At 48.3% G+C, this 24,085-nt stretch overlaps 1 protein-coding gene across 1 annotated transcript in view; it reads left to right on the top strand.

The window, feature by feature from the left end:
* The first annotated feature begins 13,542 nt into the window (after positions 1–13,542).
* The window catches only part of FLNB (filamin B), a 164,672-nt gene continuing 154,129 nt past the window's right edge, over positions 13,543–24,085 (top strand). Inside the window, exon 1 of the mRNA XM_058439100.1 lies at positions 13,543–13,978. Coding sequence (XP_058295083.1) covers positions 13,687–13,978 — 292 coding nt within the window. The 5' untranslated portion in view covers positions 13,543–13,686. The remainder of the gene's footprint in view (positions 13,979–24,085) is intronic.

Raw genomic sequence — 24,085 nt, 5'->3', positions numbered from 1 at the left:
CCAGCCTGGTCAACATGATAAAACCCCAACTCCACTAATAATACAAATATTAGCCGGGTGTGTTGCCATGTGCCTGTAATCCCTGTTACTCGGGAGGCTGAGGCATGAGAATTGCTTGAACCTGGGAGGTGGAAGTCGCAGTGAGACAAGATTGAGCCATTGCACTCCAGCCTGGGCAACAGAGTGAAACTGTCTTGAAAAAAAAAAGTAAAACTTATCATTTTACCTCATCATGATTGCCTTGGCCCACTGCTATAAATCCTTTCAGGGTTTATTTTTTTTCTTATCCATGTACAGAACTGGACTGAGACATATAGGTGCCCTGGGCAGCCTAAAAAGTTGGCATCCCCTCAACCTGATATTTGTAAGATAGTTTTTCAAAATGTATTTAGGCGGAATGTGGAGAAACCAATTTTCTGTTAATGAAAAATAACATTCCTCTTTCTTTTCAAAATAAAGGATTTATTACAGGCACAGAATGTAAGCTGGCCTTTTGACTTATTTGGAATTGTCTTGGGATTGTAGTTCTCCAAGCCAGTCAGCTTCTCGGAGCTGTCTTTTTTTTTTTTTTTTTTTTTGAGAAGGAGTTTCGCTCTTGTTGCCCAGGCTGGAGTGCAATGGCACGATCTGTTTACCGCAACCTCTGCCTCCTGGGTTCAAGCGATTCTCCTGCCTCAGCCTCCCGAGTAGCTGGGATTACAGGTGCGCCACCACGCCCAGCTAATTTTGTATTATTAGTAGAGACAGGGTTTCTCCATGTTGGTCAGGCTGGTCTTGAACTCCCAACCTCAGGTGATCCACCTTCCTCAGCCTCCCAAAATGCTAGGATTACAGGTGTGAGCCACCGCGCCCGGCGGAGCTGTCTTAAAGGGCATAGGATCAGGAGCTGCGCTAACAAATCACTAGGTCTTGGGCGCAGCATGCAGCCCGGACCAAGGACTAAACTGTCCTGAGAGAATTTGTAGCTGGACTCTAGTGCTGGGGAGGAGGGTATTTTCGATTCCCCCAGTGGGTGCTATAGATCTCTGATCACTGGGGATTACAGGCCCATCTCATGTGGAAACCTGAGTTACCTGGCACCGTGTTTCCATTTCTTTCAGTCCTGTTTTGGCTCCCCTCCTAGACTGGCTCCCTGGGAGGCTGCCCGGCTGATGAGCAACTTAATCCATGCATACATTAACATACATTAATCCATACATTAACATATATTAGTGCTTTTTTTTTTTTTTTTTTCATTTACAGACAGAATCTCATTATGTTGCCCAGGCTGGTCTTAAACTCCTGGGCTCCAGTGATCCTCCTACCTCAGCCTCTCAGCCTTCCAAGTCGTTGTAGAGATGGGGGTCTTGCTATGTTGCCCAGGCTGGTCTCAAACTCCTGGGCTGAAAAAATCCTCCTGCCTCAGCCTCCCAAAGCGCTGGATTATAGGTGTGAGCCACCACACTTGGCTGTTAGTGCTTTTTAAACCGTTTTAACTTTACTTTTAATTTTTCTGAGACAGGATCTGGCTGTGTCACCCAGTCTGGAATGCAGTGGTGCCATCTCAGCTCACTGCAATCTCCACATCCCATGCTCAAGCCATCTTCCCACCTCAGCCTCCTGAGTAACAGGGGCCACAAGTGCACGCCACCACACCCTGTACTTTTTGTAGAGATGGGATTTTGCTATGTTGTCCAGACTGGCCTCGAACTCCTGAGCTCAAACAATCTGCCCACCTCGGCCTCCCAAAGTGCTAGGATTACAGGTGTGAGCCACCGCTCCCAATTGCTATTTTTGTTTCTAAAATGTGCACACAAATTAAATCATATAAATTCATGTTGGTTTGTAACTTGCTTCCCCCCTCCTCCTGCTTTACAATAAATATTCAGATAAGCCTATATAGATCCATCACATTCTTTTAAGAAGTACAGCTGAGTGCAGTGGTTCATCCTGTAATCTCAGCACTTTGGGAGGCCAAGGTGGGAGATCACTTAAACCCAGGAATTGGAGACCAGCCTGGGTGACATAAGAAGACCCGATCTCTAAAAAAAAAAAAAAAAAAAAAAAAATTCTTTTAAAAGTGCCAAAGTAGTCCATCTGATGGACGTACTGTAATGCAGCTCTTTTCAAACTTGAATGAGCACATGGATCACCTTAGGGGTCTTGTTAAACTGCAGCCCCTGATTCAGTGGGTCTGGGTGGCACCTGAGATTCTGCACACTCCCAGGTGACGTCCAGGCTGCTAGTGGGACCATTTTTTTTTTTTTTTTTTTTTGAGATAGAGTCTTGCTCTGTCGCCCAGGCTGGAGTACAGTGGCGCTATCTTGGCTCACTGCAACCTCCGCCCCAGATTCAAGCAATTCTCCTGTCTCAGCCTCCCGAACAACTGGGATTACAGGCATCTGCCACCATGCCCAGCTAATTTTTGTATTTTTAGTGGAGGCAGGGTTTCACCATGTTGGCCAGGCTGGTCTCGAGCTCCTGACCTCAAGTGATCCGCCTACCTCGGCCTCCCAAAGTGCTGGGATTACAGGTGTGAGTCACCTTGCCCGGCCCTAGTGGGACCACATGTTATCAGCCCACTAGTGAGGGACATTTAGCTTGCTGTAAACAGTGCTGCAATAAACTTCCTCGAAGATACAATTTGGAGTACTAGAGAATAGGTTTTGGAGTTAGAAAGCAAAAGGGTGGCTGGGCCTGATGGCTCACGCCTGTAATCCCAGCACTTTGGGAGGCCGAGGCGGGTGGATCACTTGAGGCCAGGAGTTCCAGACCAGCCTGGCCAACATGATGAAACCCTGTCTCTACTAAAAATACAAAAATTAGCCAGGTGTGGTGGTGGGTGCCTGTAATCCCAGCTACTTGGGAGGCTGAGGCAGGGTAATTGCTTGAACCCGCGAGGTGGAGGTTGCAGTAAGCCAAGATTGTACCACCGCACTCCAACCTGGGTGACAGAGAGAGACCCTGTCAAAAAAAAAAAAAAAAGGAAAGAGAGAAAGAGGAAGAAAGAAGAAAGAAAAGAAAGAGAAAGAAAAGAAAAAGAAAGAAAAGAAAAGAAAAAAGAAAGGAAAAGAAAAGACAAAGAAAAAGAAAGACAAAGAAAGAGAGAAAGAAAAGAAAAGAAAGAAAGAAAGAAGAAAGAAAGAAAGAAAGAAAGAAAGAAAGAAAGAAAGAAAGAAAGAAAGAAGAAAGAAAGAAGCAAAGGTTGAGTTCTGATGCTGACACTGTGTGACCTTGAGCAAGTCACTTCACCTTTCCAAGCTCCCCCCACTCCATAGCAATTCAGTGAGTGATCATAAACGCCTCCACTCTTTCAGATAATAGGGATAAGAATAAACACTCTGTTCTTGGGCACTCTGAGAATAATACTGCTAACCCTGGCTGGCCGGAGGAGTTGATGACATAAGGACGGAAAATGGCTTTGTCAGCGTAAAGCCATTCGCAAAGGGGAAGCTCTGTTCCAGTTGGAAGGCAGACTGGCTTTGCCAGGTGAGCAGCAGCTAGACAGTTTTCTTTAGCAGAAAGTGCTCTGTGGCATTTGTCTGCAGTTAAAACAAAATAAAACAGATTCACACAAAAATCTTCTAAAGAAGTGAAAGTCAGACTGGGTGGAGGAAGAGAGCCCAGTCATTTGCAAATTGCACATGTGTGATTCTGGCGAGACTAAGGTGGGGTGTGAGGCATGCTCTGGCCATGGGTTCCACCTTGGGCTGGAATGGGCCAGTGGGAGGAAGTCGAGGTCCTTAGCAGGCCCTGATCCCCCACCTCTGCTGAGGAACAACATGCAGATGTGTAGTGAAGGGTGGCCGCCACCTTCATTCTCTTACCATAGAAAGGTAAGCTGTGCTTTGGGCAGTTAGGTCTGTGGGTTCTGAAGGATTGAAGAGATCTCTAAGATCCAGAGCTGGCTTCTAGAGTTGGTTAGACTAGCGTTCAAATTCAGATTCTGATACTTAATACCTACAGAAGCTTTGCATAGGTGACTTTCTCTTTGAGCCTCAGTTTCCCAACTTGTGCTACAGGGATGATAATGTTAGTACAGTAGTTCTCCTTTATCCACAGTTTCACTCTCCATGGTTTCAGTTTGCTACAGCTAACTACAATAAAAAAAATGGAAAATTCCAGAAAGAATTCATGTTTTATATTGCACACCGTTCTGAGTAGCATGATAAAATCTCACCCTGTCCCATCCTGTCCTGCCTGGGATGTGAATCATTCCTTTGTCCAGTGTGTACACATGCTGTCTACGCCGCCTGCTCATAATCCTCTTAGTTATCAGATTGAAAAAGCATGGGAAATATGGGATTCAGCACTGCGGGCAGCCTCACGCATTCACTGGAGGTCTTAGAACATGTGCGTCACAGATAAGGGGGGACTATTATATCACACTCACAGTATTCTTGAGATTTAAAAAAGGGTGCGGTGGCTCACTTATGTAATCCCAACATATTGGGAGGCAGAGGCAGGCAGATCACTTGAGTCCAGGAGTCTGAGACCAGCCTGAGCAACATGGAAAGACCCCTATCTCTACAAAAAATACAAACATTTGGGCGTGGTGGTGATGTGCACCTGTGGTTGCAGCTACTCACAAGGCTGAGGCAGAAGGATCGCTTAAGCCTGGGAGGTCGAGGCTGCAGTGAGCTGCCATGACACCATTGCAATCTGCCTTGGTGAGAGTGAGACCCTGTCTCCAAAAGAAAAGAAAAGAAAAGAAAAGAAAAAAGACAACCCATGTTAAGATACTTAGTGTGGCGTTTCTTACATCTGTGAGGATCAAAGGAGAGACTATAGATACAATCACTTAGCCCACTGTGTGAATAAACAGACAGTAGAGAATTGCTCTCATGAAAATTGCTCTGCCCTGACCCTTCTGAGCTCCACCTTGGCTGCTGGATTAAGAGTGGGAGGGTTGGAGTGAAGGTCTGTGCCTTCTTTTTTATTTTTTGAGTCAGGGTCTCACTATGTTGCCCAGGCTGGTCTCCAACTCCTGCACTCAAGAAATACTTCCACCTCAGCCTCCCGAATGGCTGGGATTGCAAGGATGAGCCTCCCGGCCTGACTCCCGTGCCTTCTTCAAGCAGCCTGCCTGCCAGCAGCCCCTGCCTTATCTCAGGTCAAGGCTGGCTGGTGGCGCCATTTTGAATTTGGAATTGCAAAATGCCATTTTCTTTTGCTACCCGGTGGGGAAGGCCTGCCCTCCCAGCACTCCTCCTCTTCTTCCCACCTGAGTGGGCTTCCTCCCGGCACCCTACCCAGATGGTCTCAGGACCTTCACAGCCAGACTGGGGTTGGGGGGTGAGCCCACCCACCACTCTAGGGAGCTGTTGAGAAATCAGCTCCTCCTTCCTCTTAGGGTGGAGGCAGAGGAAATATGCTTCTTTATATTTTGCTTCTTTCTTGGTGGCAGGGTGTGGACATTGGTGTAAAATTACAACTGAGAAGGCCCCCGCCCTGGGGTGAGGACTCCTGGGGCCCCACCCTGGGGAGGACATGAATTCATTTTGCGAGTCCTGGCTCTCTGTCTGTATTCCCTTTGGAAAGCGGGCTTCTAAATCTGGAACTTCAGCCTGCATTCTTTGGATGTTCAGTCATGAAGGTGCAGTGATGATCATGATAATAGCAGTATCAACTCCCTCAGTTGATACTTATTTGCTAAGTGTTATGCACACAGTTTCTCATTTATCAAAAACTCCTGGAAGACATGTTAACAATGGCGGTTACCTGTAAGGAAACAAACTCCGGGTAGCTCCAGGTCTTTGCAGTTAATCATAACTGTTGCCGGGGGCCTTTTTTAGTATCCACTCTCTGCCACTCTGTGATCTCAGGCATGTGACTACCCCGTTCAGCCTCAGTTGCCTTACCTGTAAAATGGGGATAATAACAACACCTCCTATGGTTCTTGTGAAGACTAAATGAGATAAAGTCAGTACTCCAGAAATGGAAGCTTCTATTACTATGGACACCACTACTTTTACTATTACGAATAGCCTGACATTAATATAATGACTACAATAGTGGACCCCAGGACACTGAGAAACCACAGAATGAAGGTTGACCTGGGACCCCTCTCACAGACCGGGATTCTGAATTGTGCAAGTGGGTTTCACATATAGAAATGGAAGTCCAAGCATTAGGAAAAATAACTAATGCATACTGGGCTTAATACCTTGGTGATGGGTTGATAGGTGCAGCAAACCATCATGGCACATATTTACCTATGTAACAAACCTGCACATCTGCATATGTACCCTGGAACTTAAAATAAAAATAAATAATAAATAAATAGGCCAGGTGCAGTGGCTCATGCCTGTAATCCCAGCACTTTGGGAGGCCGAGGCAGGTAGATCACCTAAGGTTAGGAGTTCGAGACCAGCCTGACCGACATGGTGAAACCCCGTCTCTACTAAAAATACAAAATTAGGCTGGGCGCGGTGGCTCACGCCTGTAATCTTAGCACTTTGGTAGGCTGAGGAGGGCAGATCACGTGAGGTCAGGAGTTCAAGACCAGCCTAGCCAACAGGGTGAAACCCTGTCTCTATTAAAATACAAAAATTAGGCGGGCATGATGGCAGGTGCCTGTAATCCCAGCTACTCGGGAGGCTGAGACGGGAGAATCGCTTGAACCCAGGAGACAGTGGTTGCAGTGAGCTGAGATCATGCCACTGCACTACAGCCTAAGCAGCTGAGAGAGATTCCGTCTCAAAAAAAAAAAAAAAAAAAAAAAAAAAAAAGTAACTGGGTGTGGTGGCGCATACCTGTAATTCAGCTACTTGGGGGGCTGAGGCAGAATTGCTTGAACCAGGAAGGCGGAGGTGAGCTGAGATAATGCCGTTGCACTCCAGCCTGGGCAAAAAGAGTGAAATTCTGTTTAAAAAAAAAGTAGATTAAAAGATAAATAAATAAATAAAAGAAAAAAAAGGAAAGAAATGGAGGTCCCAAGGTTAGGATCTTGGTGAGACCACTATGGGTTGCCAACTTATTCACTGGTTTATTTCAACATCAAGCCTATCTCTACTCCTGCACTGTGCAACAGGAAAGCCACCAGTAGCCAAAGGTGGCTGTTGAGCACTTGAAATGTGTCAGTCTAAGCTGAGATGTTTTTTAAGTATGAAATACATGTTGGATTTCAAAGACAGTACCCAAAGTAAAAATATAAAAATACTTTAAAATATCAATTGCATTTTGAAATGATACCATTTTAGATCTTTTGGGTAGGGCGATCAGCTAGTTCTGGTTTGTCAGGGACTTTACTGGTTTCAACACTGATAGATCTGAATCCCAGGAGATACCTTAGTCCTGGGCAAACCTGGACATTTGGTCACCCTACTATCGGGTTAAGTATATAATTGTCATTAATTTTACCTGTTTCTTTCTTTCTTTTTTTTTTTTTTGAGACGGAGTCTTTCTCTGTCCCCCAGGCTGGAGTGCAGTGGCGCAATCTCGGCTCACCGCAACCTCCACCTCCTGGGTTCACGCCATTCTCCTGCCTCAGCCTCCCGAGTAGCTGGGAATACAGGCGCCCGCCAACACGCCCGGCTAATTTTTTGTGTTTTTAGTAGAGACGGGGTTTCACCGTGTTAGCCAGGATGGTCTCGATCTCCTGACCTCGTGATCCACCCGCCTCAGCCTCCCAAAGTGCTGGGATTACAGGCTTGAGCCACCGCGCCCAGCTTACCTGTTTCTTTTTACTTTTTTTTTTCTTTTTTTGAGATGGAGTCTTGCTCTGCCACCCAGGGTGCAATGGCACAATCTCGGCTCACTGGAACCACAGCCTCCTGGGTTCAAGTGATTCTCCTGCCTCAGCCTCCAGAGTAGCTGGGATTACAGGTATGTACCACCATGCCCGGCTAATTTTTGTATTTTTAGTAGAGATGGGATTTCACCATGTTGGCCAGGCTGGTCTTGAACTCCTGACCTCAGGTGATCCACCTGCCTCGGCCTCGCAAAGTGCTGGGATTATAGGCGTGAGCCACTGGGCCTGGCACCTTTTTACTTTTTTTTTTGAGACGGAGTCTCGCTGTTTCACCCAGGCTGGAGTGCAGTGGCGCAATCTCGGCTCACTGCAGGCTCCGCCCCCCGGGGTTCACGCCATTCTCCTGCCTCAGCCTCCCTTGTAGCTGGGACTACAGGCTCCCGCCACCTCGCCCGGCTAATTAGAGACGGGGTTTCACCATGTTAGCCAGGATGGTCTCGATCTCCTGACCTCGTGATCCGCCCGCCTCGGCCTCCCAAAGTGCTGGGATTACAGGCGTGAGCCACCGCGCCCGGCCCCTTTTTACTTTTTGAATGACACTTAGAGGGGAGCCTTAGCACATTAGTGGCTGTTGGGCGGAGTTGATCACATTTGCTCATTTCACCTAGCAGGGAGGAGGGCCCTGGGAGTCACACTGGCTGATAAGTTTTGATGGATGAGTGTGAATGGAGGAAAGTATGAGGAACTGAGGGCCTTGGTTGTGGGGGAGGAAGAGGTTACCAACTCTGCCTGGAGTGAATCTGCTGTTCAGGGGGCCCATGGTATGGACAAAACCATGTCCCAGGCTTGGGGAGACCACAGGGACCCTTGGGCAAAATACAGCCTTTGGAGTTAGACCCAGGTTCAAGCCCAGCTTTGTCCAGTCATCACTAATGAGGAGAACAAGCATTCAAATATAGTCATGTGCACATAATGACATTTCTGTCAACAACAGACAGCACAACACATTACTTTTGTGTTTGTGGTGATGCTGGTGTAATCATAACCTTCTGTGCTGCAGTCCTGTAAAAATATAGCACAGGCCGGGGGCGGTGGCTCACACTTCTGGAGGGCCAACTCCACAAGTTGCAGCGAGCTGAGATCGCACCACTGCACTCCAGCCTGGGCGACAAGAGTGAAACTCTGTCTCAAAATAAATAAATAAATAAATAAAACAAACAAAAAAACACTTTTTATTGCCTGGGTGTGGTGGCTCACGCCTGTAATCCCAGCACTTTGGGTGGCTGAGGCAGGAGGATTGCTTGAGCCCAGGAATTTTAGACCAGACTGGGCAACATGGTGAAACCCCGTCTCTACAAAAAATACAAAAATTAGCCGGGCATGGTGGTGCGCCCCTATAGTCCCAGCTACTCGGGAGGCTGAAGTGGGAAGATAACCTGAGCCCAGGGAGGTCGATAATAAAATTTTAAAAATGTTTAGTAGAGATGGGATTTCACTATGTTGGACCAGGCTGATCTTGAACTCCTGGCCTCAGGTGATCTGTGCACCTCGACCTCCCAAAGTGCTGGGATTACAAGCGTGAGCCACTGTGCCCAGCCAATATACTTGTTTATTATCAAATATTATATACTGTACTGTACATAATTGTATGTTTTATATATGTGTGTGTGTATGTGTGTATATATATATATATATTTTTTTTTTTTTTTTTTGAGACAGAGCCTTGCTCTGTCGCCCAGGCTGGAATGCAATGGCACCATCTTAGCTCACTGCAACCTCTGCCTCCTGGGTTCAAGCCATTCTCCCGCCTCAGCCTCCCGAGTAGCTGAGATTACAGGCACTCAACATCATGCCCCACTAATTTTTTTTGTATTTTTGTAGAGATGGGGTTCCACCATGTTGGCCAGGCTGGTCTCGAACTCCTGACCTCAGGTGATCCGCCTACCTCAGCCTCCCAAAGTGCTGGGATTACAGGCGTAACCCACCATGCCTGGCAAATAAAAAGTTTTAAATACAGATAAAAGCTTACAGAATAAGGATTTAAAGAAAGAATTTTTGTACAGCTTATAATGTGTTTGTGTTTTAAGCTGTTATTACAAAAGCCAAAAAGTCAAAGAATTAAAAAATATATAAAATTTAAAAATTACAGTAAGCTAAGGTTAATTTCTTTTTTCTTTTTCTTTTTCTTTTTTTTTTTGAGACGGAGTCTCGCTCTATCGGCAGGCTGGAGTGCAGTGGTGCGATCTCAGCTCACCGTAACCTCTGCCTCCCGGATTCAAGCAATTCTCCTGCCTCAGCCTCCCGAGTAGCTGGGACTACAGATGCATGCCACCACGCCCAGCTAGTTTTTGTATTTTCAGTAGAGACGGGGTTTCACCACGTTGGCCAGGATGGTCTTGATCTCTTGACTTCGTGATCCATCCACCTCGGCCTCCCAAAGTGCTGGGATTACAGGGATGAGCCACCACGCCCGGCCTCTAAGGTTAATTTCTTATTGCAGAAGAAAAAGACTAAAAAAATAAACTTAGTATAGCCTCAATGTACAGTGTTTATAAAGTCTACAGTAGTGCACAGTAATGTCCTAGGCCTTCACAGTCATGTACCACTCACTCACTGACTCACCCAGAGCAGATTCCAGTGCTGCAAGCTCCATTCATGGTAAGTGCCCATACAGGTAGACCATTTGTATCTTTGTAGGTATGTATTTATTCATTTAGTAAGTTAGTTTTTGAGATGGAGTCTCTCTCTGTCTTCCAGGCTGGAGCGCGCCGTGGTGTGATCTCAGCTCACTGTAACCTCTGCCTCCTGGGTTCAAGCAATTCTCCTACCCAAGCCTCCCGAGTAGCTGGGATTACAGGCGCCTGCCACCATGCCTGGCTAATTTTTGTATTTTTAGTGGAGACCGAGTTTTGCCATGTTGGTCAGGCTGGTCTCGAACTCCTGATCTCAAGTGATCCACCCGCCTTGGCCTCCCAAAGAGCTGGGATTACAGGTGTGAGCCACCACACCCCGCCCAATTTTATCTTTTATATCGTATTTTTATTATACCCTTTTAATGTTTAGATTCACAAATCCTTACTGTAACAACTGCCTACAGTATCAATATAGTAACTTGCTGTACAGGTTTGTAGCCCAGAGGCAATAGGTGATCCCCTCTAACCTAGATGTGTGGTCGCCTGTACCATCTAGGTCTGTGTGAACACACTCTCTGGTGTTCCTATCATGACAAAATCCTCTAGCATTCCTGTTGTTAAGCAACGCATGAGTGTAGTTACTGAGTGCCTATTGTGAGCCAGGGCCAGGTAATATATTCTCTCCCCCAGGCTGTTGTGACCATTTCCAGTGAGTCAGTTCATCTGTCTAAACAAAGCACTTTGGCATTGATTGTATGCAAATAACCTGGTACAGAATGGTTCTACCCATAAACTGGCTGGCCTCTCTTGGGCAACCCTCAAAGTTGCAAGCCCTTGCCCTCTGTCCTGCTCAACCTCTCTTCCTCAGAAGCTTGCCTGCTCTGAACTCCTCTCCCAAACCGGGTTGGGAGCCCCTTCTCTGGTATCAGGGCACCCTGTGCCTCTCTTACAGACTTGCATTATGGTTCTAACTGTGCTGTGTGGCCTGGGCAAGCCACTCAACCACTCGGTTACTTCTTCTTCTTTTTTTTTTTTTTCTGAGACGGAGTTTCACTCTTGTTGCCCAGGCTGGAGGGCAATGGCGCGATCTTGGCTCACCGAAACCTCCGCCTCCTGGATTCAAGCGATTCTCCTGCCTCAGCCTCCCAGGTAGCTGGGATTACAGGCATGCGCCACCGCGCCCAGCTAATTTTTTGTATTTTTAGTAGAGCTAGGGTTTTTTCATGTTGGTCAGGCTGGTCTCGAACTCCTGACCTCAGGTGATCTGCCCACCTTGGCCTCCCAAGGTGCCGGGATTACAGGTGTAAACCACCACACCCTACTTGAAAGAAATTGCTTTGCACTGTGCTTGGCACAGAGGAACAGCAGGTGTTCATTCAATGCTTGCTGTTGTAATTATTCAGGCTTTTGTCAACAGAGGGCTGGCCTGAGACTCTGCCATATCTCAGAACCTAGCACAGAACCTGGATGAGTACAGAGTAAGTGCTCAATGTATGCTGTGATAGGCAGAATAACAGCCCCCAAAGACGTTCACATCCTAACTCCCAGGACCTGTGAACATTCCCTTGAACGGCAAAGGGGAATTAAGGTTGCAGACAGGATTAGGGTTGTTAATCAGCTGATTTTAAAATAGGGACATCATGTTGGACTAACCAGCTGGCCCAATGTAATCTTAAGAGTCCTTAAAAGGGCCAGGTGTGGGGAGGTTGAAGCTGCAGGGAGCGGAGATTGAGTCATAGCACTCCAGTTTGGGAGATGGAGTGATGGAGTGAGACCTTGTCTCAAAAAAAAAAAAAAAAGGGGGGTTGGGCAAGGTGGCTCATGCCTGTAATCCCATCACTTTGGGAGGCAGAGGCTGGTGGATTGCTTGAGGTCAGGAGTTCAAGACCAGCCTGGCCAACATGGTGAAAGCCCGTCTCTATTAAAAATACAAAAATTAGCGGAGCATGGTGGCGGGTGCCTGTAATCCCAGCTACTTGGGAGGTTGAGGCAAGAGAATTGCTTGAACCCAGGAGGAGGAGGTTGCAGTGAGCCGAGATTGCACCACTGGACTCCAGCCTGGGCAACAGAGTGAGCCTCCATAGGAAGATGTGCCTATGGAGAGAGGACTGTGTGAGAGACTCCAACTGACATTGCAGGCTTTCTTTTCTGTTTTTTTTTTTTGAGACAGAGTTTTGCTCTGTCGCCCAGGCTGGAGTGCAATGGCACCATCTCAGCTCACTGCAACCTCCGCCTCCCAGGTTCAAACAATTCTCCTACCTCAGCCTTCCCAGTAGCTGGGATTACAGGTACGTGCCACCACGCCTGGCTAATTTTTGTATTTTAAGTAGAGATGGGGGTTTCACCATGTTGGCCAGGCTGGTCTCGAACTCCTGACCTCAGGTGATCCACCCACCTTGGCCTCCCAAAGTGCTGGGATTACAGGTATGAGCCACTGTGCCCAGCCCATTGCAGGCTTTCACAGAGAAAAGGGGCAGGAGTCAGGCGCGCAGGCAGCTTCTGGAAGTTAGAAAACACAAGGAAACGGATTCTTCCCTACAGCCTCCAGAAGGGAATGCATCCTGCCAACACTTTGTTTTTAGCTCAGCGAGATCTGTGTGGGCCATGGAACCTACAGAACTGAAGGATAATACATTTGTGCGTGTGTGTTTTCAAAGACACTAAGTTTTGGTAACTTGTTACAGCAGTAACTGGAAACTAAGACATGCAACAAGACTTATTGTTCATTTTTACCACCACTACTGGGCTGTTGGTGATGGTGGATTTACACTTTTCTCTCCCATTAGGCTATGAACTCCTTGAGGTTGTGCAATACGTTTGTCTGATTTACTACTGGTTGGCAGGCTCTGAGAAGAATGCCTGGTACACAAGTGGAGCTCAATAAAAGCCCTTATTGAATTTTATTGAATCTATATGTGGATGAAGACCTCCGCCCGCGCGCCCCTCCCGCAAGTCGCACTGCGCCCCGACCCATTCTGTCCGGCTCCCAGCCCCCGCGGGTCCCCCCACCCCGGGGCTGATCGGGTGATTTAGGCAGCCCTACGTCCTGCGGGGGTGGTGGGCTTCGAGCGCGGGTCCCAGGACGCGGTGGGGCGCAGTGCCTGCAGCAGGCGGCAGGGGGCGAGCGTGGCCCAGGAACTCCCGCGGGAGGGTCGGAACGGGGCGGGGCTTGGGGCGGGGCGGCTCAGCGCGCAGGCGCGGGGCCAGGCGCCTCGCGCGGCCAGGGGCGGGCGGCCGCAGAGCAGCACCGGCCGTGGCTCCGGTAGCAGCAAGTTCGAACCCCGCTCCCGCTCCGCTTCGGTTCTCGCTCCTTCGGCCCTTGGGCCTCCAAACACCAGTCCCTGGCAGCTCGTTGCGCATTGCGCTCTCCCCGTCACCAGGATGCCGGTAACCGAGAAGGATCTGGCGGAGGACGCGCCTTGGAAGAAGATCCAGCAGAATACGTTCACACGCTGGTGCAACGAGCACCTCAAGTGCGTGAACAAACGCATCGGCAACCTGCAGACCGACCTGAGCGACGGGCTGCGGCTCATCGCGCTGCTCGAGGTGCTCAGTCAGAAGCGCATGTACCGCAAGTACCATCAGCGGCCCACCTTTCGCCAGATGCAGCTGGAGAATGTGTCCGTGGCGCTCGAGTTCCTGGACCGTGAGAGCATCAAGCTCGTGTCCATCGGTGAGTTCTCTGGCCGGGCCCAGGCGCCCACTGTGGTGCCGACCCGCCCCCGCGCGTGCACCCCTGCAGAGGGCGAGGACTTCCCGCAGCGCGCCCCCACCTCGGAGATAAGGGGGAGTCGTCCCCGGGGGTGGGATATAGGGGGCCTAGACCCCCTCCCCGGTGTCCTTCCCTGGGGTGGGACCTGTTGTGATCGCTCCCCGCCGTGCGCCCCAGCAGTGCACCTTTGGCTGGCTAAGGGTTGAGGATTTGGGCTGAGATCACAGGAGGAGAGGTGGAGTTGTGGCATTTCTCTGCACCTGGTGGGCCCCTATGGGAGCTAGGGGACTAGAAACCCTCGTTCGCTGTCCCCGGGGGCGGGGCCGTAGGGTCAGATGCTCCGTGGAGCGCTCTCCCGGCAGCGCCCAGGTTGGTGCTCTCAGCGGCAGCTGAATGGGCGTTGGCTCGGAGGCCGGGCCGTGAGACCTGGGGAGGAAACGTTCTCTGCGCCCGGGGCCTACCCGTCCAGGTGGAGACGGAGACCTGGTACCTTCCCCTGCCGTCACTGGAATGGGCGTGGGCCCCGAGGTTGCAAGGGGAGGCGCGGGTGTGTGTCCTCGCTCTCTCTGCCCCCAGCTCAGCTCTGGCCGCGCGCCGCAGGTTGAACCCACTCCTTGCTGCCGAAGTTATAATTTAGGGACGGTGGTGGTAACAGTAATTGGTGTCTTGTAGGGAGCCCAACTAGCGTCCTCTGTGTACCGTCAGCCTTCTAAGTTATCTCCGCCCCTACGTCTGCGATCTGGGGTGAGGCTAGACCCATTTTACAGATAAGGGGGTCCAGAGGGTTAATTGACCTGTCCAAGGTCAGCAAGTAGGGCCCAGCTGCGAATTGAAGGAAGTGGGCAACAGTTAGAAGGAGGCTTTGTTCTCCTCTCCCCTCCCAAACCCACACCAGGGTCTTCCTGAAAGGAGGGAGGGAATTGGTGTCTCTTGCTGGACTGGGCCTTCTGGGCTTGGGAGGAAGAATAAGGATGAAGCCTCCCTTGTGGTCTGAGATAGTTGGGGGCTTCCCAGAGGGCCACAAGGCTGCTGAGAGTGTGGGCTGTGACGGTAGGGGCTGTGATGTGTGTGTGCATGTGGGTGTGTTTGCAGATAATGTGTGTACACACATAGCATGTGTGTATAGCATGTGCATATGCAAAGAGTTTGCGTGTACACGGAATGGGTGTGCAGAGTATGTATGCAGAGAATGTGTATCCACCTACGTGTGTGTATGTGTGTGTGTATGTGGGTGGGTGGGTGTGGGTTGGGGCGGAGGAGGGTCCTGGGTCTGGATCTCTTCCTAAGGAGAAACAGGGACTGGCCCTGGCCTGTGATTTGGGTCTTTTCCTGAGGAAACCAGGTCACTATAGTGACCCTAGTGACAGGAAGAAAGGGAGATGGGTGTGGCTGCCAGGACTTTCTCCAGTGGAAAAGGGATTCCCTCTAGGCTGAGCCTCCCCTAGGCCTCAGGGCCTCACCCTTCCCTTCCCCCACACCTATCCTGGCAGGTAAGGCTGCTTCCTGCTTCCTGAGCCCAGATGGCGGCCGCACCACCTAGCTGATCTCCAGAAGCCCTCCCACTCCCCAAGGGTGGCTTCCCTGCAGAAGAATCTGCATGGCACGCTGTTTTCTTCTTTCTGAGGTCCATCTCCTGTACTGGGGAGGGAGAACCTCAGAATCTCCTGGAATTCTTTACCATTCAGAAACCAGCCTCCCCTCTGAAGAATCCCAAGGCCCAGCTGGGCTCAATTTGGATCTGTTCTTTGTTTTAAAAATGTGTATTTATTTAATTAACTGAATAAAGAAACTTAAAGTAAACCAGAAGTATCCAGATACGACATGAAATCTCTAAAACAACAACAAAACCAAACCAAACCGCAGCACTAGCAAATCACAGACTGCCTGATCTACCCACTGTTTACAGAGGCAGCAGCTACTTCCAGCACTGTCTCTCATGAGTGCCCCGGGCTGCGGGTCTCATTCTAGATTTTGTCTACATTTTTTTGCATGGTTCTCCTGATTCCCTGCTCCCCCTCCCCACCACTGCCCCGCCCTGAGATGGAGTCTTGCTGTGTCTCCAGGCTGGAGTACAATGGTGCCATCTCCACTCACTGCAACCTCCGCCTCCCGGGTTCAAGCGATTCTTCTGCCTCAGCTTCCTGAGTAGCTAGAATTACAGGCACATGCCACCACGCCCGGCTAATTTTTGTATTCTTAGTAGAGACAGGGTTTCACCATGTTGGCCAGGCTGGTCTCAAACTCTTGACCTCATGATATGCCTGCCTCAGCCTCCCAAGTGCTGGGGTTACAGGCCTGAGCCACTGCGCCCAGCCCAGTCCTCCTGATTTTTATTTTCGAATCCACTCAGGCCCTAGCTACTCCCATTGTCCCGACATTCCAGGGTTAGTTAGCTTCCCTTCCTCTGTGCTGGGCCTGTGGGCTGTTGGCAGCTTCTTCCTGTTCCTACCACAACTTACATTCTATTTTTTTCGTTTTTAATGATTTCTTGGATCATATTCCCCAGAGTGACATTCCTGGGTTAAAGGGTGTGACCACATTTATGACTTGTATCATTGGCTGCCTAATTGCTCTCCTGAGAGATCTTGCAACAAACAGGTTTTCCAGCCTCTGGAGACCACAAAGAGCCCTGGCAAGTGCCACGACTGCTGTGGGGATAAAGCAGGAGGCTTCTTCCCTCAGCTCTTGAGGCTGTTGTGGGTAATGGTCCTTCATCCTTCAAGGCAAAGTTACCTCCAGCTTGGACTAAGGTTCATATATTCACTGCTTAGGCTGTGTTACATTGTGCTGACAATGACACTAGCTTCAATTAGGGGGCACCTACTGGGTGTTAAGTGTGTTCTATTGATCACCCCGTTGAATCTTCATGCTAATCATTGATTGATAGCAACTACTGCCCTATCTCTAATGATCTGCTTCTGCAAGTCACTTAGAGAGTTCAGGGCTTAACACTGTTCTGGGCATGCGTTGCTTAGAAAATGGCACCTGTTAATTAAATAAGGTGTTGTCTAATAATTATCTCAAAAGTAATGCCAGGGCTGGATGCCATGGCTCACGCCTGTAATCCCAGCACTTTAGGAGGCCAAGGTGGGTGGATCACCTGAGGTCAGGAGTTGGAGACCAGCCTGGAGAACATGGTAAAACCCTATCTCTACTACAAATAGAAAAATTAGCTGGGCATGGTGGTGCACACCTGTAGTCCCAGCTACTGGGGAGGCTGAGGCAGGAGAATTGCTTGAACCTGGGAGGTGGAGGTTGCAGTGAGCTGAGGTCTTTGTGTAACTGCACTCCAGCCTAGGAGAGCGAGACTCTGACTCAAAAAAAAGTCATGCCCGAATGGTTTGCACACCGAAGGGACGTTCAAACAGGGGAGAACAGCCTGGTTGTTTGTTCCTGTTTGGTTGATCATACTCTTGCCACAGTTAGTATTATTATATCTTTATTTAAAGATGGGAAACAGGAGTGAAGTCACCTGTGGAGGTGACCCAGCTAGCTAGTAAATGGTGTCTGAAACCCAGGTCTGCCCAGCTGTTGAATTGGAGCGTTAACTGACTTGCCTTCCAGTTTCAGAGATGAGTAAAATACAGCTTTTCTTTCCACATCAGAGGGTCCCTGCAACACTAGGTTTGCAAGTCTTAGGTGTTAGGGTGGTGGCTGGATACCCACACTCTGAACCTCTGACCTTGGACAAAATAGGGATTTCAAGGCCTTCCATGATTGGCAGGATAAATCCTCTGGGCTGTGATGAAGGTCTTACAGGTTGAGAGTCAGCCGGGAATTAAGTGGGATCAGTTTGCCTCTTGTGTTTTCCTCATTGTGTTTTGGTTGGTTGGTTGAGATTTCCTACTGCCCAATGGATGATGTTTTATTCCATCGTCAGGGAAGGTATCATTGAATGAATACAGGGTTTTGTATGCTTTGGATAAGGCCAGACAGTTGTGGAGTCATTAGAATTGTGTACATGCCTCCAGCTCTGAGATAGGTGGTGGTTCAACAGCTGCCAGAGGACTCTGGCTTTTCTGCCTAGAATTCACTGAAAAACAACCCTGGCTATTGATTCACATTTGTGGTTCATTGTAAGGTAGGCCCCTAGGCGCCATCCAAAAGTTGAAAATTTCCTTACATTTCTTGTTATGTGGTGGGCAGTTCATAGCGAGGACTCGGTGTCTTTAATTCCAACTGTTTGCCAGGAGTTGGCAGTTTTATTTACTTGTTTTTCCAAAAACCTTTCTGACATGGGGCAGTCCAGCCAGCTGGGAGGAAAAGGGGTCTCTCAGCCCAAGAATGATGATCAAGGCCTAGAAGTTTGGGTGGTGTGTTTTGTTTTGGGACTTTAGAGAAAGGAATTGTTTCCTTTTCAGAGGATGTGGTCTAACCCTAAAGTTTACTTGACTGACATGCACCAGGCCAGTGCCAGAGCAGGCAGGGTGCGTGTTCCCAAGACTTCGGGTCACTGGGCAGTTTCCAGGGTGGCGGGTCACTGGTCCAGTCAGCTCCTTTTCCTTCCTCTCCCTTTTGTGCTACTACTACCAAAATAATTTCCAAATAACTTTAAGTTCTGCTCTTTCTTGCACGTCTAGCAGATGCCAGCATGCCTTTTGGGTAGTACAGAGAGTGCTTAAAAAGTAGCAAAGTTGGCTGAGCGTGGTGGCTCACGCCTGTAATCCCAGCACCCTGGGAGGCCAAGGTGGGTGGATCACCTGAGGTCCGGAGTTCGAGACCAGCTTGACCAACATGGAGAAACCCCATCTCTACTAAAAATACAAAATTAGATGGCTGTGGTGGTGCATGCCTGTAATCCCAGCTACGCAGGAGGCTGAGGCAGGAGAATAGCTTGAACCCAAGAGGCGGAAGTTGTGTTGAGCTGAGATCACGCCATTGCACTCCAGCTTGGGCAACAGGAGGAAAACTCCATCTCAAAAAAAAGTAGCAAAGTAGCATGTTTTGTCAGAATTATTAATACCAAGTTGTGGGCCATGTACAAGGTGGCACGTTAGCATTCAATGTCACTTGTGTAGTAGTTAAGAGCAAGGATTCTTGGTTCAAATCCCACTTGCCACTAAGTAGCTATTAAGAAACTTCTGTGCCTTGGTTTCCTTATCACTAAAATGGGGATAATAAGTACGTCCTTAAAAGGCTGTTATAAAGATTAAACAAGTTAATATTTTTTAAAGTGCTTGGCACGGTTTATGGTACATAGTAAGTGCTCTGTGAATGCCTGTTAATTAAATAAGGCACTGTCTAATAATCTCAAAAGTCATGCCAGAAAGGTTTGCACACTGAAAGGGCATTTGAAATCAGCTCACTCTGGGGAGAACAGCTTGGTTGGCTAAGGTTGATCCTACTTGCTAAAATATGGCTATAGACTGCCTAGAGGGTGTCACCTCCTTGAAAGGGGCTGCCCCTTGCTATGTTATGGCTGCCTCCAGGGCCCATTCACACCAGCTTTGTTTCAAAGCTGGACAGGGAGCTCCAGGCGTCTGGTCATTCCAACCTCCCACCCCGTACAGGAATCTCTGGGCCAAATCACTTCCAGATGGTGGTTGGGCCTCTGTGGAGTTCTCCCAGCAACGGTGGAGCCAGCATGCCAGTCTTCAGCCGCCTTCGTTCTTGGAGAGTCTGAGTTAAAGGAGGGCTTTGATTTGGAGCCAAATTGTGTCTCTTGGGTCCTGCTTTTGTGCTGTGAGGCAGGTACCATGGAGTGGGCTGCTGGCTTAGTTGAGGATGGCTGCCCTGCTCCTTGGGGGAGCAGATACTTGGGGCCTGGAGCCTTTAGGCCCTGCCTCCAGTGGCTCCATGGTCAGGGTGCCAGTCACCTTGCTTTTTCTTTTTCTTTTTTTTTGAGATGGAGTCTTGCTCTGTTGCCCAGGCTGGAGTGCAGTGGCGCGAACTCAGCTCACTGCAACCTCTGTCTCCTGGGGTCAAGCAATTCTCTTGCCTCAGCCTCCTGAGTAGCTGGGATTACAGGCATGCGCCACCATGTCTGGCTAATTTTTGTATTTTTAGTAGAGATGGGGTTTCATCTTGTTGGTCAGGCTGGTCTCGAACTCCCAACCTTGTGATCCGCCTGCCTCGGCCTCCCAAAGTGCTGGGATTACAAGCGTGAGCCACCAGGCCCAGCCAACTTTGCGACATCAGTTTCCAGGTAGCACATCCTAGGCAAAACTAGATGTAGCCTAATGATCAGAGCCTCGGTCTGAAACTAGACTGTCTGGATTCTAATCCGCACTCTGCCTGATACCAGCTGTGCAACTCTAGTCCACTGCTTTAACCTTTCTGTGCCTGCTTCCCTGTCTATAAAATGCAAGAGCAAAATAGTTGCTATCTTAGAGTTGCTGGGAGCATTATATTTGATTAGGTTAAGTTATAGCACAGTGTTTGTCATTATCACTATGAATATTCTGCTTTTGGACCCAAGTCCAGGACTTTATCTTGTCTTCTGTCTATTCTCTGGCCAGTCCAGATATTTTTGGAATCCTATTGCTGTCATCTGGTGTGTTAGCTGTTCCCTTTCTCCAAGTTCAGAACCTCTGATGAAGATGTCTCCCAAGATCCTTTCTTCCTTTCCTCATTCAACAAATATACAAAAGCCCATCTCTGAACCAGGCCCTGTGCTGGGTGCTAGGACAACAGGAATGAGAGGATCATGTCCTTTGCTTGCCTCAGATACTGCTCAGAGGAGAAGAGACAAGCAAGCAGGGAGAGCCATGCAGAGGAGAGCTGCTCAAACCTTCAGGCCCAGGCTCATCACCTGGGGACTTTGTTAAAAATGCAGGTCTGATTGAGTAGGTGCTGGGGCGTAGTCTGGGATTCTGCGTTTCCAGTCAGCTTCAGATCCTGCTGTCTGTGGACCGCGCTGTAAGTAGCAAGGATCTAGGTGCCAAGCCCTCTGAAAAGGAGGAGCATCTACCCCTAGGCTGGGTATGGGTAATCTAGAAGGCTCCCTGGAGGAAGGGACCTTTCAGCTAAGACCTAAAGCGTGACTAGAATTAGGCAGGCAAACAGACATTTAGCACAGGAGCAGACGAGTATGTCAGTTTAGAGGTCTCGATGCTCAAGTCAGAGGGGCAGTGGAGGGGTGAGCAGGGCTGGCTTACCAAGGGCTTTCTGAAACTGGAGGCTGCCTATGGGGTATGCTCCTTGAGTTTGTTTGTTTATTTTTTTGAGTTGGAGTTTCACTCTTGTTGCCTAGGCTGGAGTGCAGTACAGTGGCATGATCTCGGCTCACTGCAGCCTCCACCTCCCGGGTTCAAGAAATTCTCCTGCCTGAGCCTCCCAAGTAGCTGGGATTATAGGCATGTGCACACCTGGCTAATTTTGTATTTTTAGTAGATACGGGGTTTCACCATGTTGGTCAGGCTGGCCTCGAACTCCTGACCTCAGGTGATCCACCCGCCTGGGCTCCCAAAGTGCTGGGATTACAGGCGTGAGCCACCGCATCCAGCCCCTTGTTTAGTGTAGGGTAGTAAACCCAGCCAAAAGGGGTCGTCTATGTCAGGAGTCTCACCTGTTGCTCCAGTCATTCCTATTAGCAGAAAGTTTTGTATGTGCCCCTTCCTTATATATATATATATTTATATATATTTATAAGCCATAAACATATTCTACTGTCAATTTGTATATTAAATATTAGTAAAGCTTAGTTTCTTTTTAGATGACAAATCCAAATATAAAGTCTGTTTTTTTCCTGGCTCTAATGGATTGTCTTATGTGCCCTTGGGGTGGATATACCTCTTTTGGAGGCTCCTATGAAGGTTTGTGTTTCTACATTTAGTTTTTTTCTTTTTTCCATATTCTTGTTATTCTGCTTTTAATTTTCATCTTTGAGTATTCTAAATTAAGGAGCTGGATCTGTAATTATAACACCTTCCCCCAACAATAAGTTTAACTAATGAAAACATTCAATGGAATGAGCCATTTTAATCTAAATGGGGCTATTTCCTGCTTTTATAATGATTACAATTGCTTTTCATGACTTTCTACTAGAAGCCATCTTACATTACTGTTGTAAATCTAGTTATTCATTAAACGGGCACAGTAATCCCTAAATTGGCTCAGGTTATTGTATAATAAACAACAATACTTTCTTCTTCAGGAGCTTGAGAAGTGATCTTGTATTTTTAAGGTGCCTAACTCACTTTTCATGGGAAACTGAGTCCATGTACTGGAAGAAAGCTTTTTGGGGAAAATGATTAGAAAACCAAACGGGTCTCTTTATGACTAAAGTGATGAACCAGTAGGTGAGAGTAGGTATACATGGTACAGAGGACGGAATTACTGGGTATTTTAATCAGGCCCACTTAGTGTCACAATTTATTATTCTATTTTATTTTTATTATTTTTTTTTGAGATGGAGTTTCATTCTTGTCATCCAGGCTGGAGTGCAGTGGCGCTATCTCAGCTCACTGCAACCTCCGCCTCCCAGGTTCAAGAGATTCTCCTGCCTCAGCCTCCCAAGTAGCTGGGATTACAGGCATGCGCCATCACACCCAGATAATTTTTTTAGTAGAGATGAGGTTTCTCCATGTTGGTCAGGCTGGTCTCGAACTCCCGACCTCAGGTGATCCGCCAGCTTTGGCCTCCCAAAATGCTGGGATTACAGGTGTGAGCCACCGCGCCTGGCCAGTATCAGGATTTATTCTCTGGGAGGAGAGGAGGACAAAGAAAAATACTGAGCTATGTTTGAAGCTCCTGCCCTCTAAGAGCCTTAGAGCAGCTGACTTAAATGTGTTCCTTTGATAAACTGTAGATGGTTGTTGTAACTCTTCTGCAAACTGTTTATTTTTAAAAACAATTTGATGAGATTTTACTTATGCCCATTGTTTGAGTACAGCATTTACCAAAGAACAGTTTTGGCCAGATCCCATGCAGTAGAATGCCCTTGGCCAAAATTTTCTTGTACTATAAGCAAAGAAGCAGTTGGTTTTTCACTTAGTCAAGACTGCCAATCAGACTGAGTTATTGTGACAGAGCCGCTGACTCTCTCCCTTTCCCCATTATCAAAATCTGGCTTTTCTAAGCAGCGCATGTAGAAAGCTTGGCAAGGAGGACCCTTGTCCTCCTACATATTATTCTTTGGCTCTTCTTGGTACCAAGAATACATACAAATAATGCTGGCTGTGTACTGAATGTTGAGGCGTGCACTGTTGAGGATATTCATCCTCTAATATAACATCTAGTATTTCTCACACCTGCCATCTGCTGAGCATTGGTCTGTCTTATACTACTTCTAATCCTCGTGAACTCCGCAAAACTAGTGGCTTTACATCTATGAGAAAAGAAAAATAACTTTTATCGGAGGAAGGCGAGTCCTTCTAAAGTATCCGGCCTGGAAAGACATTAAATGAGACAGCAAACACATTCTGCTACCCTCTTTGAGCTATGTATTCATTGACTTTTTTTTTTTTGAGGCAGAGTTTTGCTTTGTCACCAGGCTGGAGTGTAGTGGTGCAATCTTGGCTCACTGCAACCTCCGTCTCCGGGGTTCAAGCGATTCTCATGCCACAGCCTCCTGAGTAGCTGGATTACAGGCGCCTGCCACCTCGCCTGGCTAATTTTGGTATTTTCATTTTATTTTTATTTATTTATTTTAAGACAGGGTCTCACTCTGTCACCCAGGCTGGAGTGCAGTGGCGCGATCTTGGCTCACTGCAACCTCTGCCTCCCGGATTCCAGCGATTCTCCTGCCTCAACCTCTCCAGTAGCTGGGATTACAGGCGCCTGGCACCACAGCCAGTTAATTTTTTGTATTTTTAGTAGAAACGGGGTTTCAGCATGTTGGCCAGGCTGGTCTCGAACTCCTGACCTCAAGTGATCTGTCTGCCTCAGTCTCCCAAAGTTCTGGGATTACGAGTGTGAGCCACTGTGCCCTGCCTATGTATTCATGTCTTAAAATTGGTTGCTGGCTAGGTGCGGTGGTACATGCCTGTGCTATAATCCCAGCACTTTGGAAGGCCGAGGCTGGAGGATCTATTGAGGCCAGGAGTTTAAGACCAGCCTGGGTGAGGTCGCATCTCTACAAAAAAAAAATTATCTGGATGCAGTGGCACAAGCCTGCATAGTAGTAGC

Source organism: Hylobates moloch, unplaced genomic scaffold (assembly GCF_009828535.3).
Source record: "Hylobates moloch isolate HMO894 unplaced genomic scaffold, HMol_V3 SCAFFOLD_5, whole genome shotgun sequence".
Classification (NCBI taxonomy): domain Eukaryota; kingdom Metazoa; phylum Chordata; class Mammalia; order Primates; family Hylobatidae; genus Hylobates; species Hylobates moloch.
This window is presented reverse-complemented; position numbering and strand designations above follow the sequence as displayed.